This window comes from Trypanosoma theileri, assembly GCF_002087225.1.
Source record: "Trypanosoma theileri isolate Edinburgh chromosome Unknown TM35_Tth_20_V1, whole genome shotgun sequence".
NCBI classification, from domain to species: Eukaryota; Euglenozoa; class Kinetoplastea; order Trypanosomatida; family Trypanosomatidae; genus Trypanosoma; species Trypanosoma theileri.
The window spans coordinates 445,986-464,293 of NW_021639862.1; the positions used below are offsets into that span (position 1 = coordinate 445,986).

The 18,308-nt window shown below is 43.2% G+C and overlaps 6 protein-coding genes across 6 annotated transcripts; all 6 read left to right on the forward strand.

Annotated features, from left to right (window-relative positions):
* Positions 1-209: 209 nt before the first annotated feature.
* Positions 210-986, forward strand: TM35_000202390 (NADH-ubiquinone oxidoreductase, mitochondrial; the record flags this gene model as incomplete). The annotated part of the gene is made up of 1 exon (XM_029026924.1): positions 210-986. The coding sequence occupies one exon, from the start codon at positions 210-212 to the stop codon at positions 984-986; it is 777 nt and encodes a 258-aa protein (XP_028881896.1).
* A 408-nt stretch (positions 987-1,394) lies between these two features.
* TM35_000202400 (uncharacterized protein) lies at positions 1,395-3,056 on the forward strand (the record flags this gene model as incomplete). Its single annotated transcript, XM_029026925.1, has 1 exon — positions 1,395-3,056. The coding sequence occupies one exon, from the start codon at positions 1,395-1,397 to the stop codon at positions 3,054-3,056; it is 1,662 nt and encodes a 553-aa protein (XP_028881897.1).
* A 1,547-nt stretch (positions 3,057-4,603) lies between these two features.
* Positions 4,604-6,631, forward strand: TM35_000202410 (uncharacterized protein; the record flags this gene model as incomplete). Its single annotated transcript, XM_029026926.1, has 1 exon — positions 4,604-6,631. The coding sequence occupies one exon, from the start codon at positions 4,604-4,606 to the stop codon at positions 6,629-6,631; it is 2,028 nt and encodes a 675-aa protein (XP_028881898.1).
* Positions 6,632-8,244: 1,613 nt separating this feature from the next.
* Positions 8,245-10,521, forward strand: TM35_000202420 (protein kinase; the record flags this gene model as incomplete). The annotated part of the gene is made up of 1 exon (XM_029026927.1): positions 8,245-10,521. The coding sequence occupies one exon, from the start codon at positions 8,245-8,247 to the stop codon at positions 10,519-10,521; it is 2,277 nt and encodes a 758-aa protein (XP_028881899.1).
* Positions 10,522-11,855: 1,334 nt separating this feature from the next.
* TM35_000202430 (protein kinase) lies at positions 11,856-13,532 on the forward strand (the record flags this gene model as incomplete). Its single annotated transcript, XM_029026928.1, has 1 exon — positions 11,856-13,532. The coding sequence occupies one exon, from the start codon at positions 11,856-11,858 to the stop codon at positions 13,530-13,532; it is 1,677 nt and encodes a 558-aa protein (XP_028881900.1).
* A 1,697-nt stretch (positions 13,533-15,229) lies between these two features.
* On the forward strand, positions 15,230-18,121 carry TM35_000202440 (putative C-terminal motor kinesin; the record flags this gene model as incomplete). Its single annotated transcript, XM_029026929.1, has 1 exon — positions 15,230-18,121. The coding sequence occupies one exon, from the start codon at positions 15,230-15,232 to the stop codon at positions 18,119-18,121; it is 2,892 nt and encodes a 963-aa protein (XP_028881901.1).
* Positions 18,122-18,308: the final 187 nt, after the last annotated feature.

Consider the following 18,308-nt stretch of genomic DNA (forward strand, 5'->3'; position numbering starts at 1 on the left):
GGTCTGGAATCTTTTATTAATTCTTCTTTTTCTGTTTAACTCTTCTTAATATTGCCTTTTTTTCTTTTTTTATTTGGTAACCATATAGCGATAAGACAGTGGTGCTTAGAGTCAAGACGACAGCAGCACTAACGTTAGGGTATTCTTTTTTTTTTTTTGCGCTGCTTTTCTTTATTATTATTATTAGTTATATTATTTTAGTGCTGTAGATGTGGCGACTTGGTCCTTCCGCATCTGCTGTTGTTGCCCCACTGTTAGGCACCACCCGGCGTGAGATTCACGGCGATGTGCGTCATCACAACACCGACACGAACAACACCCGCATTCCGTGGGATTTCACCACCGCGAGTTACGAGGAGATCAATAACGTCATTCTCCCAAAGTTCCCGCGTAGCCGGCGAAAGAGTGCGGTGATTCCACTCCTGCATCTCGCACAGCGGCAGCAGGGCGGTTATATCCCAGTGACCGCTATGTATAAAATTGCCCGCATCTGCGAAGTACCGCCCATGCAGGTGTTTGAAACCGTCACATTTTACTCTATGTTTAATCGGCAGCCGGTGGGAAAATATCATGTGCAGTTCTGCGTTACCACACCGTGTATGCTGTGCGGCTGCGATGACCTTGTGCACCGCACCGAGGCATACCTGAATGTCAAGATGCACGGCACAACAAAGGATGGTCTCATCACACTTGGTGAGATGCAGTGTCTGGGGGCGTGTGTGAATGCTCCAATGCTTGTTGTGAGTGATTACAGTCGTCCTCCACACTTCTCATACGACTTTGTGGAGGATCTCACCTGGGATGCGGTGAAACAACTCATTGAATGTCTGCGTGAGGGACGGCCGTACAAGGTAGGTCCACAACGTCCAGATCGTAAGTGTGCAGATCCGGCGGGAGGTAGAACATCACTGTTCATAAAGGAACCTCCCAAACCTTACTGTAGAGATATTGACGCAAAACCTGAACCTGCTGCCGCTAAGAAATAGCCTCGGAAAAGAAAAGGACCAAGTATTATTTGGGAAAATGGGGAATAGAATAAGAATATGGGTGGGTGGAAATAAGGGTTATAAAAGGGTCTGGATATATATATATATGCATTAGTGTTAGTGAGGTCTGACTGTCTACCTTTCTTAGAGTCAATAGTAGGTGTAATTGTGCAAGTTATTTCTTCAAGAAGCAAAAATATGAGAGTGTAAGAAGATAGTTAAACAATAAACTCATATATATATATCTGGTGGGTACTCATGTAAGGGGAATCTGTACCAGGAAAAGTTTAAGATTTTTATTTTTTATCGTGTTTTTTTTTTTTTTTCTTTCTTACCTCCTTTCTTGTTTTCCTTCACTTCTATATATTTATTATAGGACTCTCACAAGGAAAAGAGGAGAAACCAAATATGCCTTGCTCGAAAGAGGAACTTGCAGACTCCATTCGCGAGTTACTTGCGGCGAAAGGTATCAACAGCGCCCGGGTCAATATTGAAATATTCCCACAATCACAAACGACCGAAAATGGCGTTTCTGTGCAGAGAAGCAGAGTAAGCATTTCAATACAAGAGAAAAGCGACGAACCTGGGCAACCGCTTCTGGACTATCAACCACGAGATCCACTGATGAAACCATGGACATTCCAGGAGCAATCTGAGTACTCAACGCAGTCAAGAACGGTAACAACAGCAAGTGTACCGTGGTTGGAGAAAAAGAATAATATTGAACAACAACAAGAAAATGAAGCCCTTGACGAAACAGCGCGACCATCTGATGGATCTAAACGACCTTCTGCTACTGTTCCCTTTACGACACCCATGGGGAGGAATAGTACAGATACATCCGCTAAACCATCCCAATCCCAACTATCCCAACCATCACAAAGATCACAACCTGTATATCCTCATCCACCAGATGTACGTCGTGATTCAAGAAATTCCCAATTTTCTGGTTCGCAAGGGGGACCATCCTCTCGCACATCTAGTGTGGTGGTTTTGGAGGATAATACGAGGAAGGTACCAGAATACTCTCCGGTATTTGCAGCAGCGACCCCTGCGTCTTGTTTGTCTACTCACAATCCGGAACCCACAGCTCCAAATGAACGTTCCACAAGCAGCAGTTCTCGCAAGAGTAGCAGTGTGCAGCTAGTGGAGTCTCAACCATTGCGGGAACCAAAGCATCAACCGTACCTCGGTGATAGTGAAGGGGCACGTCAACCCAGCATTCTCTTATCCTCCACTTCTCTTAAAACGTCTCAGAATGAAAGAAGCTCTCGAGGCAGCCACGGCGATGGTGAGGCGTTAAAGTTACCACCAGTGAATGAGCGCAAGCGTAGTGGAACGTCACCATTGACCACTAATAAAGTCTCTAACAAGCCTCCCAGCCACAGTGGTAACAACGTTATCATCAACAAGCCGAACAGAGCAGCCACACCACCAAAGATGGAGACTCCACAGAAAAACAGTAAACAACGGCTGCAAGAGATGTTAGAGGAGCAGCGGAGGATGGAACAGATGAGTGTGCAGAGCCGCGCCCGACACGAGGAGTTATTGCAAGAAGCCGAGAAGTATCTGCAGGAACTACAAGAGGCAACAGGATCCACATCACCAGCGGCAGCACCGGGAAGTCCTGCGGCTCGTGTTGAATTCCGCACGGCCCGCTCCGTTAGCCCTCGCGGCACTCCCAACTCCGACACCTTCCCTCACGCCGCCCCGCGCTCGCCCTCTGCACACTCATTGAATGGAGGGATAAAGGTAGTGAAGTTCACACTGCCGCAGGATGGAAAGGCAAAGGACGAGGCCGTCACGCAGTTAAGCAGCAGCCCGGGTGGGGCACGGCATCTCTCCAGCAAAGATAAATTCTCAACACTGCTGCGGGAGCAGGAGAAAATGCTACGCGCGAATAATGCGAGTGAACAGGAGTATCAGAAGCTGCTGGAGCAGGCCATCGAGTATCACAAACAACAAAAATACATAAAGGAATTGGAGAAACAGCATGGGGAAAATATGGAGGAACTTGAGAGAGACGCATATCAAGAATCCGCCGTAGAAATAAGAGAGAGGGGGTATTGAGTTTAATGGATTTTGTAGAAAGGGGTGAATAAGTCACCTCGTACTTTTTTTTTTTTCGTTTGCCAATGTATACATCAATTAAAAAAAAGAAAAAAGGAAAAAGCAAACAAACAACAAGGAAAAAGGAAAATGGTACAGACACACAAATCCAAAAAAAAAAAATATAAGGTAAAGTGAGTGACGAGAACAACGAAAGAAAGGGAACGAATGTGTAGTACTTTGCCATGAGGGAATGAATTTGATTTTTTTTTTTCTTGATTGCTGTATTCCTTTGCCGTACATAAACTGAACTAGACGTTAAAGAGGGAGAAAAATATATTTATATATCTATATATATATATCTATATGTATTTATGTGCGTGCGTGCGTGCAAAGTTGTGACGGAGCAGGATATTAAAAGGTAAAAAAAAAAAAAAAGAAAAGGAATACATGAAATCTGTAGTTTTTACTACTATTTACTACTACTACAACACTGGGGTTTTTGATTTTGTTTTTGCACTCCTTTGTAGACGGAACCTTTGATTCTTTTTTTCCCTTCTCTTTTGCGCTTCCAATAATGCATTCAGTAATATTTATTTATCTATCTATATATGTAATGTTTATGTTATTTGTATTGTTGGTCTCTACGAAATATTGCTTATGCTAAGCGATAAAAAAAGAAAGAAGCGGTTGGATGTGTTTTTTTCTTTGTGGGAGAGCAGGCATCCATTTTTTTTTTTTTTTTTTTTACACGCTCTCTGAATTCTCGGACATAAGCATTTTTGGTGTTTAGTTCTTGTTATCACACCTCATTTTTGCAATTTGAACTTTTTTTACTTTTTTTTTTTTCTTTTTTTTTTTCTTGCTTTATTGTGCTATTTTGGTATTTCTGGTTCCCAGGGCCCCCATGTCAATGAGTCACAACGTAAGAAAGTTGGTCTGTTTTTTTTTTTCTCCTTTTTTTTTCTTCTTTTATTATTATTTTTATTATTATCCCTATTGCTGGAAAGGGATAAACACACACGCACCAAAAGTTTTTTGGTACAAGCGCCCTTTTAAATTATTGCATTGCCGTGCAATGCAATATGTATGTATTGCAACCGCGTGTGTGTATGTATGTGTGCGAATGTGTGAGCTTCTTATTATATTTGCTTTTTCCTCTTTGATTCTCTATCTGTGCTTCTGCACACCCTTTCTTTTCTACTTTTACAACTCCTACTATGTCTCACCTGGTATTGTATGTAGTGTTTTTTCTTTTCTTTTTTTCTTTTTTTCTTTTTTAAAGGTGATTCCTTTTTAAGGGACTGAATTTGTGGGGTTGGCGGGGCAGCCATATATATATATATATATATATATATATATATANATATATATATATATATATATATATATATATATATATATATATATAATATTATATTATATTATATTGTATATATACATTCGTAATTATTCTTGTAGATAGTTTGAATAATTCGTGTGAGTCGTGAAAATAAAGGGGAATTGCAAATAGAAGGATAGGAATAACAGACAAAAGAAAAAAAGAAAAGAAAAAAAAAACGTTTTAAATGTACTTAGATCCCAACAATCTCGAAGATCAGCGTGCTTGTGGGATAGACGCCAATCATAATAACAAGGAGACGAATATTGATCGTGTTAGTAAGACCTCTGAGTACAGCATTCTTCCACGTAGACGAGAATGGGTAAAACTTAATGTAGGTGGGGTATATTTTACAACCACTATATCCACACTCTGTGCCGATCGTGATAGTTTGCTTCCCCTCCTCATTAGTAATGAACTAGATCAGATGACTCCTGTTGACAGGGACTCTGAGTGTGCCATTCTGTTAGATGTTGATCCGGTGTATTTCCGGCCCATTCTGAATTACCTGCGGCACCGTGTGCTTGTCATTCCTCCTGGTGTTCCCGCTGCGGGTGTGTTGGCCGTTGCGGAGTATCTTAACTTGCAGGGTGTCGTGCGACAACTCACCCCAGCGCGGCATTCACGACGACAACTTCTCTACAGTTGGGGATCCGGTGCCTCTGGTGAGTTGGGCACGCAGTGTTTCCAGAACAGCAGTGTACCCACACCAGCCCCCATCACACCGTTTGGAGTGCGTGTGGTGGATGTGGCACTTGGCGCCAATTACAGTTGCACTCTCACAGACGATGGCAACATCTACACTTTTGGTAATGGCGACTGGGGCCAATTAGGCCTTGGCAGTCAGCGTGATCTGGATGAACATCCCGACGACAAGTCGGCTGTTGTGATCGTACCGCATCGTATTCCGTTGTTTGAGCAGCATCCGGCGGTGCACGTGGCGGCGGGCTACGCCTACGCGATGGCCCTCACCGCCGATCATCACGTGTACTTTTGGGGAAACAACAATCACGGACAGAGCGGTCTGGGCCCGAGTCACTTTGATCACGCCACGCGGAAGGTGGAAACACCAACACTCGTCGCCACACTCGAGGGACGCCGCATTGTGCAACTCGGCTGCGGTAGTTTCTTCAGTCTCGCACTCGGCGAGGACGGCACACTGTACAGTTGGGGATTGCTGGAGTGTCTGGGCCTTGGCACGTTGGAGGAAGTACGGGCGAGAGTAGGCGATCCCAGCGTGATTGGCGAGTCTCTCAGTGCAGAGAAACGCACGGTAGTACTTGTCCCACAGGTGGTGCGTGTGGAAACAAAACACAAACTCGTGCGGGTGCATGCGGGGCAGTGGCACAGTGGTGCGATTAACGCCGCTGGTGAACTCTTCACATGGGGTGTGGGTTATCAAGGCCGCCTTGGGCACGGGAATAAAGAGCCAGCGCTGGTGCCTCGTATGGTGCGTGGGGCCCTAACTGGAAAACGTGTAGTGGATGTCGCCTGTGGCTCCTTTCACACAGTAGCCCTTACCGACAGTGGCGCCGTCTACTGCTGGGGTGACAATGCCAGTGGACAGTGCGGGGCAAAGGAAAGTATAGACTGCATCACATCACCTTATCGTGTGGTGAATCTTGAGTTTGTGGCTGGCGGTGTGGCCAAGGCCATCTCCTGTGGTCGACAGCACACCGTTGTGGTGATGCAGGGTCCACAGTCGTGGTGCCGACGCCCGTGCTGCAGTTTAGACCACAGTGGACGTCCAAGAGCCCCACACGGACAAGTCTTTACATTTGGTGAGACTGCACGTATGGGCTGCAGCACAGCAACTGGAAATAATGGCAACACCAACAATAACAACAACAATGGGGGCGGTGGTAGTGGTGGTGGTATGGGTGGGAGTCTTCACAGTGATATGATGAAGTCCCATGATGGCAGAGTAGGTGATCAGTTTCGCATTGTACCATTGTTGAGTAATTTAAATGTGACGAATGTTAAGAGTGGACTGCATCACACATTTGTATTTGCAGAGGAATTGATTCACCCTCCACAGACGAGAGCGGAAATGGGAGACTTTAGTGATACTGCTGATGCTGAAATGTTAGATGATACACACACACAGACCGGTAAAACATCAGTAGAGTGGATCAATGGTAGTGGATCGGTCCAAACAGTAGGCGGTGCGGTACCAGCAGGAGGGCGCAAAGTTCGTAGAGGTAACGAGTTTTAAAAAAAACAGTTTGAGGTGTGTATATTGACGTGTTTTCTTTTTTTTTTGTTTTCTTTTTTTTTTGTTTTCTTTTGCTGTTATATGGATGGACGGATGATGATAAAAATTAGAAGAAGGAAGAAGAGGGGAAGAAGAAGTAAGAATTGGAGAATGAACGAGGACAAGAAATAGTGGATGAACCCAATGAACCTCTTATTTTGAACTATTTTTTTTTTTTTTTCCTTTTTCGTTTGTTTCTTTCATTTATTATTATTATTATTATTATTACTCTTCTCTCCATCTTTCCCTTCTTGTTGATCTTTGTTTATCCTTTGAGGTACATCTGCATATCTGTCTTTGAAGTAAAATAAATAACTATTTATTTATTTATATGTTTCTGAGTTGATGGTGTTATGTGTCTTTGTGTTTGTTCTTTGTGTGCGTGTTTCTCTCTTGTGTGGAGTTGTATGTGTGTTAATTATGGAGTGAAGGAGAGAATGAATAGAGTGGAGGATGAGACTAGTTGCAGTGAAGAGCATAGAACTCCTGGAGTGTGTTTTTCTTATATGTTGCAAATGTTTTTTTTCTTTTCTTTTCCTTTTTTTTTTCATTGTGATTCTCCATCGGATGCTTTACATGTTATTATGAAGACTACTAATACTATATTAATACTATTATTGATACTACTTTTATTATGGTTTTCCTCTTGTTGTTGTTGTTGTTGTTGCTTTTACTACTATATTTGAAGTATATATATATATACAAATTTATTTATTTATTTCTTTTCTTTCTCTATTTGGCTACCATTTTTAGTTTTGGTTCACACCCCCCTACACACCTACACACATACACAAAGATATATAGATAAGCGTTTATTTGTGTTTAGAGAAAAATAAAAAAAGAATATATATATATATTTATATATAAGTGGGGACTTAGATAGATCTTTTTTTTTTTTATTGTTGTTGCTATTTCTACCCATTTCTACCTCTACTGCTTCTTACATTATATCACATATTTACACATTACTCACACAAAGAGGCAGAGGGATAAATCTAGACAAAACTACAGAAGCGGCAACAGTAAAAAAGAAAAAAAAAAGAAAAAAAAAAAAAAAACAAAACAAAAAAAGAAAAAAGAAATAAACTTAAAGGGGAGAACGGATTATCACCATCGATATACCTACACTACAGTACCAGTATCCATCTGTACTGGTAATTAATAGATAGATAGATAGATTGCTATCATTTTAAGAAGCACAAATACATTATTATTTTTTATATAAATATAAAAAAAAAAAAAACCCATTTACTATCTCCCTGCATCTGTTGACGCTATTGCTTCTATTGCTGCTGCGTCATCATCTGCAATAGAGATTCACACAATCAAATTCTCATTCTAACAGCATCCCTGTTATTTACACCGCGCGGCACTACTTCCCTCACGGTTAGAGATAACATCCCCTTTGTGTTCGACACCACATCTCTCTCTTTCTCAACTCCCAACAACCATTCAAGTTTGCGGACCAAACGTACAGAGTGGTGAAAAAGAGGAAAAAGATCATAACAGAACAGATCAGAAAAGAAAGAATATATATATATATATATATATATCGGGTGTGAACAGCATTTATAATGATTGGAACACAACCACAACCGCCTGTGATGCCGGCCCAACGCTACGGCACCTCACGCATGGGTTTCCCCTCAACACCCCGCAGTGAGCGGCCGGACTTTCGCGAGGGAAGTTCACTGCGGGAGTACGATCGCCACGGCCGTATTGTGGGAACATTTCGCTGCGGCCGGCTATTGGGCCGTGGTGGTTTTGCGAAGTGTTACGATGTGGAGCGTGATGGGGAGTCGTACGCACTGAAGGTGATTGACCGCGCCATTTTGCAGAAGACAAAGACCCTGCAGAAGTTACATTCGGAGATTTCTATTCATCGTCGCATGAAGCATAAGAACATTGTGAACTTCATTCGCACCTTTCAGGATGATTGGAATGTATACATACTGTTAGAGAAGTGCAGTAATCAGACCTTAATGGAGATTTCTAAACGTCGAGCACGATTCACTGTTCCAGAGACTCAATATATTATGTTACAATCACTTGCTGCTATTCAATACATGCATGATCAGTCTGTAATTCACCGTGATCTAAAGTTGGGAAATATGATGATGGATGCTGATATGAATGTAAAGATTGGAGATTTTGGTCTCGCTGCGGAGTTACAGTATGAGGGCGAACGAAAACGTACTATTTGTGGAACTCCAAATTACATTGCACCTGAAATTATTGACGGTGCACATGAAGGTCACAGTTATGAAGTGGATATTTGGTCACTAGGTGTTATTCTCTATACACTACTCGTTGGAGAGCCGCCTTTTCAGACATCAGATGTCAAGGCAACTTATCGCCGCATCAAACAATGTCGATATGAGTTTCCACCGCGTGTGGATATACCGGATAGTGGGAAGGAACTCATTCACCGCATTCTACAGAGCCGTCCGGATCACCGACCGACACTCATTGAAATTCGCAGTCACCCCTTCTTTCGTAGTCCAGTCCCACCACTTACCGCACCACTCTCATTATTTCCCACCTCCGCACGTCACCGCATGCAGGGAAGCAGCGAACAACAACAAGAACAACAACAACAACAACAAAAAGAACAAGAACTACAACAACAAAAGTTGCAGAAATTAAGGGGAATGGAAATGGTTGGATGTACACCTGTTACAACTGTCCCACCGGCACGGCGTGAGGTCCTACGTCCACTCAGTGCTAACACTATTGGATCAACTCGCCAACCGGTGCAGAGTGAGTCCCCGCAGCAGATGGCTTTACACACCGGTGTGCCTTCCAACAGTAATAAGAATTATTACTATCCACAGCGTACCAACAATAATAACATCAATGGACCCTCCACAGTAACACCGACACCGCGTGCAGAGACAGCACGTCAACAAGGGCGTACGCAACCACAGGTATCACCACCAACACCACCACCACCACCGCCGCAACAACAACAAATGTCATCACAGCCTGTAGAGGAGAATGAAGAAAATGCGGCTGCTACTCGTGTGCCACATTATCAGCTGGATGAGGAAGAGAAGAATCAACTTACCGCACTGCACGATCATCTACATCAAACACTCCTAGAAGTGGCTGAACCTCGTGTACGCGAGACGCAACCACCATTGTACGCAGCAGGAATAGCTGCAGAAGAAGATGAGGATTCACCTTCAGCCTTTCCTCTTCCTTCTGTGTGGGTTACAGACTTCGCTGACTTTTCTGCCAAGTATGGATTGTGCTACCGACTAAGCACTGGACACACCGGTGTACACTTCAATGACTCTACAAAGATGGTATGGGAACCCATCACAGGCCGTGTTGAGTATTACGCACGTGTTAAGGAGGTTGTTACGCGCAGTAATAATAACAATGTTGTACATGCAAGAGATCAACTACAGTCATTTCATATGGAGTCCTTCCCTGAGAGTCTTAATAAGAAGGTTACACTGATCAAGTATTTTAAATCATACTTGTCGCGTGCTCGCAGTGTGCGAGAAGGAGTGGAAGTAGTGCGATGCTCACCCTACATGAATCATACACCATCGCTTCTTAGCGATCCACATATGATTGAAGATATTGTATATGTGAAGCGTTGGTTGCTAACACCACAGGCAATGATATTCCGTCTGTCTAACAAAACCATTCAAGTCTGTTTCCACGACAAGGCAGAGGTGATTCTCAGTTCTGAGTCACGTGTAGTGACATACACAGATGCTGCTGGTCACCGTGTTACCATGTCGCTGGCGTCTGTGGCATCACGTTCAAAGGAAGTCGCTGCACGTCTGCGATACACAAAGGATATTCTCTGTGAACTTATTCAGAACCGTGAGCTTTAGGAATAACAGTAAAAAGTTCTTGCTGTTTTTGTTGTTGATTACTAGTCTTTATTCTTTACTACATTATTAGGAAGGAAGAAAGTGAATGTATGGAACCTCACCCAGCACGCACAAACACACAGAATATAGATTACATCTTGTGTACTGGTAGCGTGGGGAGTGGGCATTTAGATTTATAGTTCCATCACCCTCTTTTCTCTCCTCTTTATCCATTCCATTACATTACTTCTTCTGCGTAATAGGAGAAAGAAAGAAAAAAAAAAGAAGAAAGTATGTGAAATTCTCCCCCTCCCCCGAGAAAGAAAAAAAAAAAAAAAAGAAACAGAGGAAAGGAACATACAAAGAAGACAGAAGGAAACACACACGTTTTACATTTATGAATATGAATGTGTTTATTTACTAGAAATCCCTTTCTCTTCTTCTTTTGCCATCTTTTCTTCTTTAGAATGGGGTGTGTTTACACCACTGAAGTCCCTACCCCACCATCCCCACAAAAAAAAAAAAAAATGAACTCCCCATGATCCCCTTTTTTATGTTATTATGTTGTTTTCTTTTTTCTCCTTCTTTGGCTTAATACGTATGTGTTTCTGTTTCAAAACGTATCTGCGAAGTGCGTTTTTATTTATTTATTTCTGGGGGAGGGGAATCTTTAAAAAAAAAAGAAAAGAAAATGTGAAGACTATTATCTCTTTTTTTTTGTTGTTGATTTGTTATGATGCTGCCAATATTTTTTCCTTTTTTTTTTACTGATTCTGATTTCTCTGCCATCTCATGTTTTCTTTTTTATTTTCTTTAGTTTATTTGCTTTATCCAAACACCTTTTTCCTTCTATTCCATCTTTCTTCTCAATCCCATATTGGGTTTTTTTTGTCCACAATAAAGGAAAGAAGAAAAGAAGAAACCAATCGAGTGGGCAGAGGGGAAAGAGGGTGCGCGTAGGTCTGTTTCACTCTAGTCCAAGAGGGACATTGCGTGGTGATCACAGAGAACAGGTAAATAGTTAGGGAGGAATCAGAGTAAAGGAAGCAGCGAAACCAAACAAAAAGCAAAAAGCAAAAAGCAAAAAAAAAAAAAAAAAATACGTTCTCTTCCTCTTCGCAGCTGAACCTCTATTATTTCTCTCATTATACTGCCACAATCGCAGTCACCTGGATAATAAGAGGTGATAACTGACTGCGGCGACGGTGACGAGACGACCACGACGGGCGTCTACAGGAATAACAATAATAATAATAATCATCATCATCCAAAAAAGTACCAATAAAAGGAAAACCAGCAAAACTATAGTAGTTAAAGAAGGAGGGGAGGTCGTTCGTTAGTGAGTGTCACGTTAAATGGGCTGTGGTGTTAGTCGATCTGCGCTTCCCTCCAACTCTGTTGTCAGTTTCAATGAGGGAGGTGAGAATGCTCCCCACCCACAGTTCCCAGCGAACCTCCCAACATTCACACGAACACGGCTGAGTGTCGGCAATGGATACAAGGGGAAAAGAACCTCCCGCACCTGCGGCGACGCGGACGGTGAAGAGGAGATGCTCTCGGATATCACCGTAGGGGCCTCGCAGCCAAGTTTAGGAAATGACTCCCCAGCCGCTCCCCACATGCTCTTTCACTCGGAAAATATAGTATCCGAACAAAAGGCGTTGGCTCCCACAATTGAGGAGGATCTGTTTGTCTACGATGACGCCGTTGTCTCTAAGGACGAGGCACAGGCAAAACATTGGCGCATTGAGGGACGTAAGCCGCCCGCTGCGATGGGCCGCCGCCCGACGGATCCCCGTCACTCCGCTGTTGGAATGGCGCTCTTCACAGCAGCCGGTACGCCCGCCACCACAACGTGGGATGATGGTAAAGGTAGTGCGAGCCTGTTTCGCTTTACCGACTTCAATGTACATGTGGACGAGGTGGAGTTCAGTCGTGATGGGGCATCGTTTGAGAGTGCAGAGCGGCGGGCATCTATGCAAGAGAGCCTCTCACGGCGGTCGGCGGGTAGCGCAAAAGTAACACGTACATTCAGTGCGATGCCAAACACCGCCGCTGCCTTAGTGAAGAGTGCGGAGGCATCCTCATCAAACACTTCAAACCGCCCTATACGTCACTTTAAAGTAAACACACTCATTGGCCACGCGGCGCGTGTGAAGTGTTTGGCGGTGGCTCCAAACGAACGCAGTATTGTGAGTTGCGCCTGCACAGATGCGTCTGTTACGATGCGTGCACTTTCAAATGGCAACGAAGAGGGTATTTTCACTGGACACCACGATACCGTTATCTGCACGGCAATCTCACCCGACGGTAAATTCCTTGCGACGACGAGCAAAGACCACACACTCACACTGTGGGACGCCACCGTCACCAAATTGCTTTGCGTGATTGAACATGATAAAGTTGTGATTTGTTGTTGTTTTAGTCCAGACAGCAAAACTGTCGTTTCCGGTTGTCAAGATCGCATTTGTCGTCTATGGGATACACGCAACGCACGGGAACGGTTGGCGTACACACACCACGGTGGTATTATTGTAAGTGTTGCTTATAGCCCTGATGGCAAATATGTCTGTAGCGCCTCCGCAGATAAAACACTGCGGGTATGGTCAACAACAACGGGAAAGACTCGCTGGACACTCGAAGGGCATGTGGGTATTGTTCTTGCATGTAGCTACACTTCTAATGGGACTCATATTGTTAGCAATGATGAGAAATGTCTTTGTGTTTGGTCAACAGAAGATGGATCCCGTAAACTGAGACTTTCTGTGGCGGACGTTATTGGTGTCACACGCCAGTCGGGGCGCATGGTAAAGCTAGGATGGACACTTTCCTGTGCTGCTCCTGGTCCATTCACAGGATATATTGTGGCAGCATGTACAAATCGTTTTGTGTATATTATTGATATTGAAACTGGAAAAGAGTACGCTAGTACTTTCTGTAAAGCACCTGTTTACTGTATGGCCAGTGGCCTAACCAGCAAGGTTGTTTTAGGTGATAGTTTTGGAAATATATACGCCATGACGTTGATGTAATTCATCATTTGGTTATATATATATATATATATATATATATATATATATAATACAGATAATCACTAGGCGTATTATGAGAGTGTGAGAAATGTGAAGATTTAGTCTATGTAATACAAGAATTTTCTTTTTTTTTTTTTTGTTTTTGTTCTTCCCTTTGTTATTGCCTTATTTCAGACGTATTTGTTTTCATCGTCTGTTGTATTTCATTTTTTTTTTTTTTTGTATATTTCCTGTATACCTTTCTTCTTTCTTCCCTCCCTCTTTCCACGCACCCACGCACCCACACAAACAAATGAAAGAGCAAATGGCATATTGTTTGTGCATTATATCCTCTGTTTTACCTTTATTAATATTATTATTACTATTATTATTATTTTCTCTTGCTTTGCGTGATTGATCGTTCTCCCTTTGCATAATCTGCGCAATTCAGTATGACAGAGAGAATTGGAAAAAGAGGAGTACATACTGAAGGAGAAAAAAAAAAGAATAAAAGTGAAGAAGAGAAAGAAAAATAAGAAATAAACTGAAAGGAGATTTTGGAAATGTGAGAGTATACCCTGTAGTACTTTTTTGTGTACAGAGGTGTTTTGTTTTTCCTTCTACCCTATTTTCCTTTTTCTTTTTCTTTCCTTCTGCCCTACCCTTCATCATCATCATCACCTCTTACTTGATGCTGTTTATGCTCTTTTTTTTGTTGTTGTTGTCTTTTGCGTACTCGGTCATGACTACAACGACGTTTCTAAACCGGAGCTTGAATAGAAAGCGAAAAAGTACGTAAAAACTGAATCGAAACAAACAGTCAAAAAACAACAACAACAACAAAAACAAAAACAACGATAATACTAAACTCAGAAGGAAGAGAGGGAGGGAATAACTGAGAGTTTTTGCAAGAGAGAGACGATGAAAAAGGATGGTTTGGGGTCTTGGAGGTGTACCACTGCCATACTTGCTCTCTTTATTTGTGTTTCTATAATTACGATATATACATATATATATGTATGTATATATACTTCTGTTTGTGTACAGATTTCTGCTCATGTGTGTATTTATTTAGGTGGGGGCGTGGGGTGCCTCTTTTGTTGGCAATTTGGAGAATGAAAGCAAAATATGTTCAGCCTTACTCTTTTTTTTTTTTTTTCTAGCCATTTACTTGTAGTTTTTAATGCTCTACGTGTGATGGGGTTTTTGTATGCACATGCTGAATTAATTCTGGACCCCTCTGTGTATAATTTATTTTCTTCATTTCTTTTTATTTCTATTTGTAACTTTAATACTGTATTATCTCTCCACGGAGTGACTAACACACACACACACATACCAGTAAAAGGAAGAGTCCACACTCTCACTTCCCCAAAAAAGAAAAAAAAAAGGAAGGTAGACAGGAAGACTAACACAAAGAAACAAATATTCACAAGCCTCTCCCCCTCTCCTTTCTCCTCACTCACATACACACACAGAATAGTAAAAAAAAAAAGGAGGAAAAAAACATAAGTCTCATACACCACATACAGACCTCCGGAGCAGACAGGATAGAGTTAACTACCTTCCTCCTCTACTTCTGTACCACTTGTACTGAAGGAGGGTATTGTGGGACTTTTTCACCTTATTTATTCAGCTTGTGTGCGTGTTTCTTTCCTTTGTTTGTGCATTGCTCTGATTAGTTTTTTCTCTTTTTTGCATATATATATATTTATTGCATGCTTACTGCACGCTCTTATAACAGTATGCCGTCTCAGGTGCGTATTGTAGTTCGTACGAGGCCCACTAACTTCGTGACGAATAACTTTCATGTAATGTCAAACAATACACTTTGCATTACGCGCCCTAATAATGGTGATGTTTCCACGGGTAATGCAACACGTGCAAACACCAAGACAGCTTCACCGGGTGGTACAAGTGTTGAAGAGAACTTGACCTTTACTGCTGACGCTATATTGCAAGATGCTCCACAGGAGCTTGTCTACAACACAGCTGCTGCCGATTTGGTGGAGGCGGTGGTGCAAGGTTTCAACTGTACTTTGCTTTGTCATGGCCAAAGTGGATCTGGAAAGACGTATACACTTTTTGGTGGAAATACGTACCCTACACGTGGATGTGTTCCACGCGCTATACAGGCTGTATTTGATTCGATAAAGCTTTCCAGTGAGCGGGAATTTAAAGTGAGTCTTACCTTTGTGGAAGTGTACGGTGAGCAAGTGTATGATCTGCTTGGCCGTGGCCCGTCTGCTGCTGCTGTACTTGCCGCCGCAGCGAAGATTGGTGGAAAAGAGAGTGGCAATGTGAATAAAGCCTCCGTGACGATTGACACCAGCGGGGCGGTGGTCCTCCGCGGTGTGGATGAGCGTGTGTGTGTGAGTGAAGGTGAGGCGCTGGCGGCGGTGTTTGAGGGACTCCAGCGGCGGCTCTGCGGGGCGAATCCTCTCAATCCGCAGAGTTCCCGCTCCCACGCCGTTCTCACACTTTACGTCGTGAGCAAAAGTCTCATTGACAGCGACGCCGTTGTGCACCACTCGCGCTGCAATTTTGTGGACTTGGCGAGCAGCGATCGGCCGTACGCGGCAGGCGACGAGGCCGCCGCTCAAGAAACGCGCGTTATCAACAAATCTCTCGCTATGCTTGAGCAGGTCGTGCTTGCCCTCGCCGCCCACCGCCCGCGACACGTACCGTACAGACAGAGTAAACTCACGATGCTGCTGAAGGACTCCATCGGCGGCAGCAGTAGGACCACGTTGATTGCAAACGTCTGGCCAGAGCCACGCCATACAGAGGCAACCATCGCCACACTTAACTTTGCAAAGCGAATGATGCGAGTGGAGTCCAAACCAGCCATGCATGCCTCCATGGATCCAGAGGCGCAGATTAAAATGCTGCAGAAACAGCTACTCAGTTTAAAGGCAGAACTGCGAATGCAAGATCAACTCGCAGGACGGGAGGCCGTTGCCACAGCACCACTCGAAACAGATGAAATTCAAACCGCACGTGAACGAGTGGAGGCGTTTATTGAAGGAAGTATTCCACAGGTCTCCGTAACGTGTGTGCGGGAAATGCATGCCTGTTTCCTCGCCTTTAAATCCATTTTGGAAGAACGAGATACGATGATGAAAGACATGGAACATCAATTGGCCATCACAACACCACGTCCAGGAAGCAGTTGTAGCGCTAAAAGTACTGCAAAACGTAAATACAGTACGAGACAGAATAATAATTCAGAATCGAGGGAAACGACTAGGTATGTGACTAGCTCAATGGACACCACAACTGGTGTTGGTGTGGGGTCAACAGATAAACTTAGTCCCGGACTGCGAGAGATGTTTCAGCAGCAACAACGTAATGTTTCCTTCAGTGCGCATGCAGGCCATAATACGTCTCCAGGAAGAGTATCGGGCGCTGATTACGTTATTACCTCTGTAATGGATGGAACAGTGCCCTCCACCGCAGGAACTACACCAGCAACAACAAGAGCAACAACATCAACAACAACAGCAACAACAGTATCTCCACAGGCTATTACAGCTGCATCTCAAAATACAATGGCAGGTTCTGTTGCTACGTCTGCTGCAGTTGCAGCATCGAAAGTGGCGTCATCGACGACAAACTTCTCAACCCCCAATGATGAGGAGTTGATGAAGGGACGATTTTACCCACCTACCTCTTCTTATTCCCCGGCAAGGGAAGCCTATGAAAATACACTTTCGCCTGCAGAACAACAAGCTTCTACGGCTCCATTACCATCTGTAAAGGGTATTGGACGTCAAGAAGGTGTTGTACGTGACAAGCGTTTGGCGTTTGAAATGTACAAACGGACACCTAATGGAGCTTGTCAATTAGAAGTAATTAACAATGCACAGAAACTTGTGGCTGAAAAGAATGAGGAGATCTTGCGGTTACAACAACGAGTTCAGGAGATTAAAGCTGATATGGAGTCCAATAAAAAGGGTCAATCAGTAGGGATGCAAAGAATAGAAGAACGTGTGGTATCCCGGTACGCAACATCACAAACAGGACGCGTATCCGTGGATGTCTCTGAGGGTAGCGATGCCGTTAATGAGAACAATAACACCACCACCACCACCAATAATAACAATAACAACAACACCAACAATGACAATGAATCCATACTTGCAGCCAATCTTTTGCGTGCCTCACTGACAGAGGATCTTCGCAATATGTCAGCGACTGAAAAGAAGGCACTTCTGTCCCATACTACCCGCGCTGTGACGAGGGCCTTGACAGAACGGGGTGTTCTTGTCAAACAGCTCAACCGACATCGTGAGGCATTTATGAATAATTTTCAGTACTGGTACAAATCTAGCCTGCAGTCCACCATCTTGCCTCAAAAGGGTAAGACAGGAACTGAATCTGTAGGAGGGTCTGATACGCTACCCACACTGAAGAGCGTCAATTCTTCTCTTCCCACCACTGGTACCCCACGTGTGACCATATTCACAGAGGGTGATATCCGTTTCATAGACGGTGGCGAACAGTTTGAGGCAGCAGAAATGCAACGAAGATTGCAGAAAGACCCGGATGGTGTTGCATTTTATGCTGCACAAGATCTTGTGAAGAAGAGACTCTCTACACGCCAGTAAAGAAACCATTTCTATGCGCTTATATATATATATATATATATATATATATATATCTATATTTATATATTTATATATATGTGTTTATACTGTTTCTGTTTATCTGTTTGTTTTGAGTGTTGTTTGAGGTGGTAAAAAAAAAAAAAATTAAACCTCGCGAAGATGAGAGCAAAGAAACAAACAAACAAAA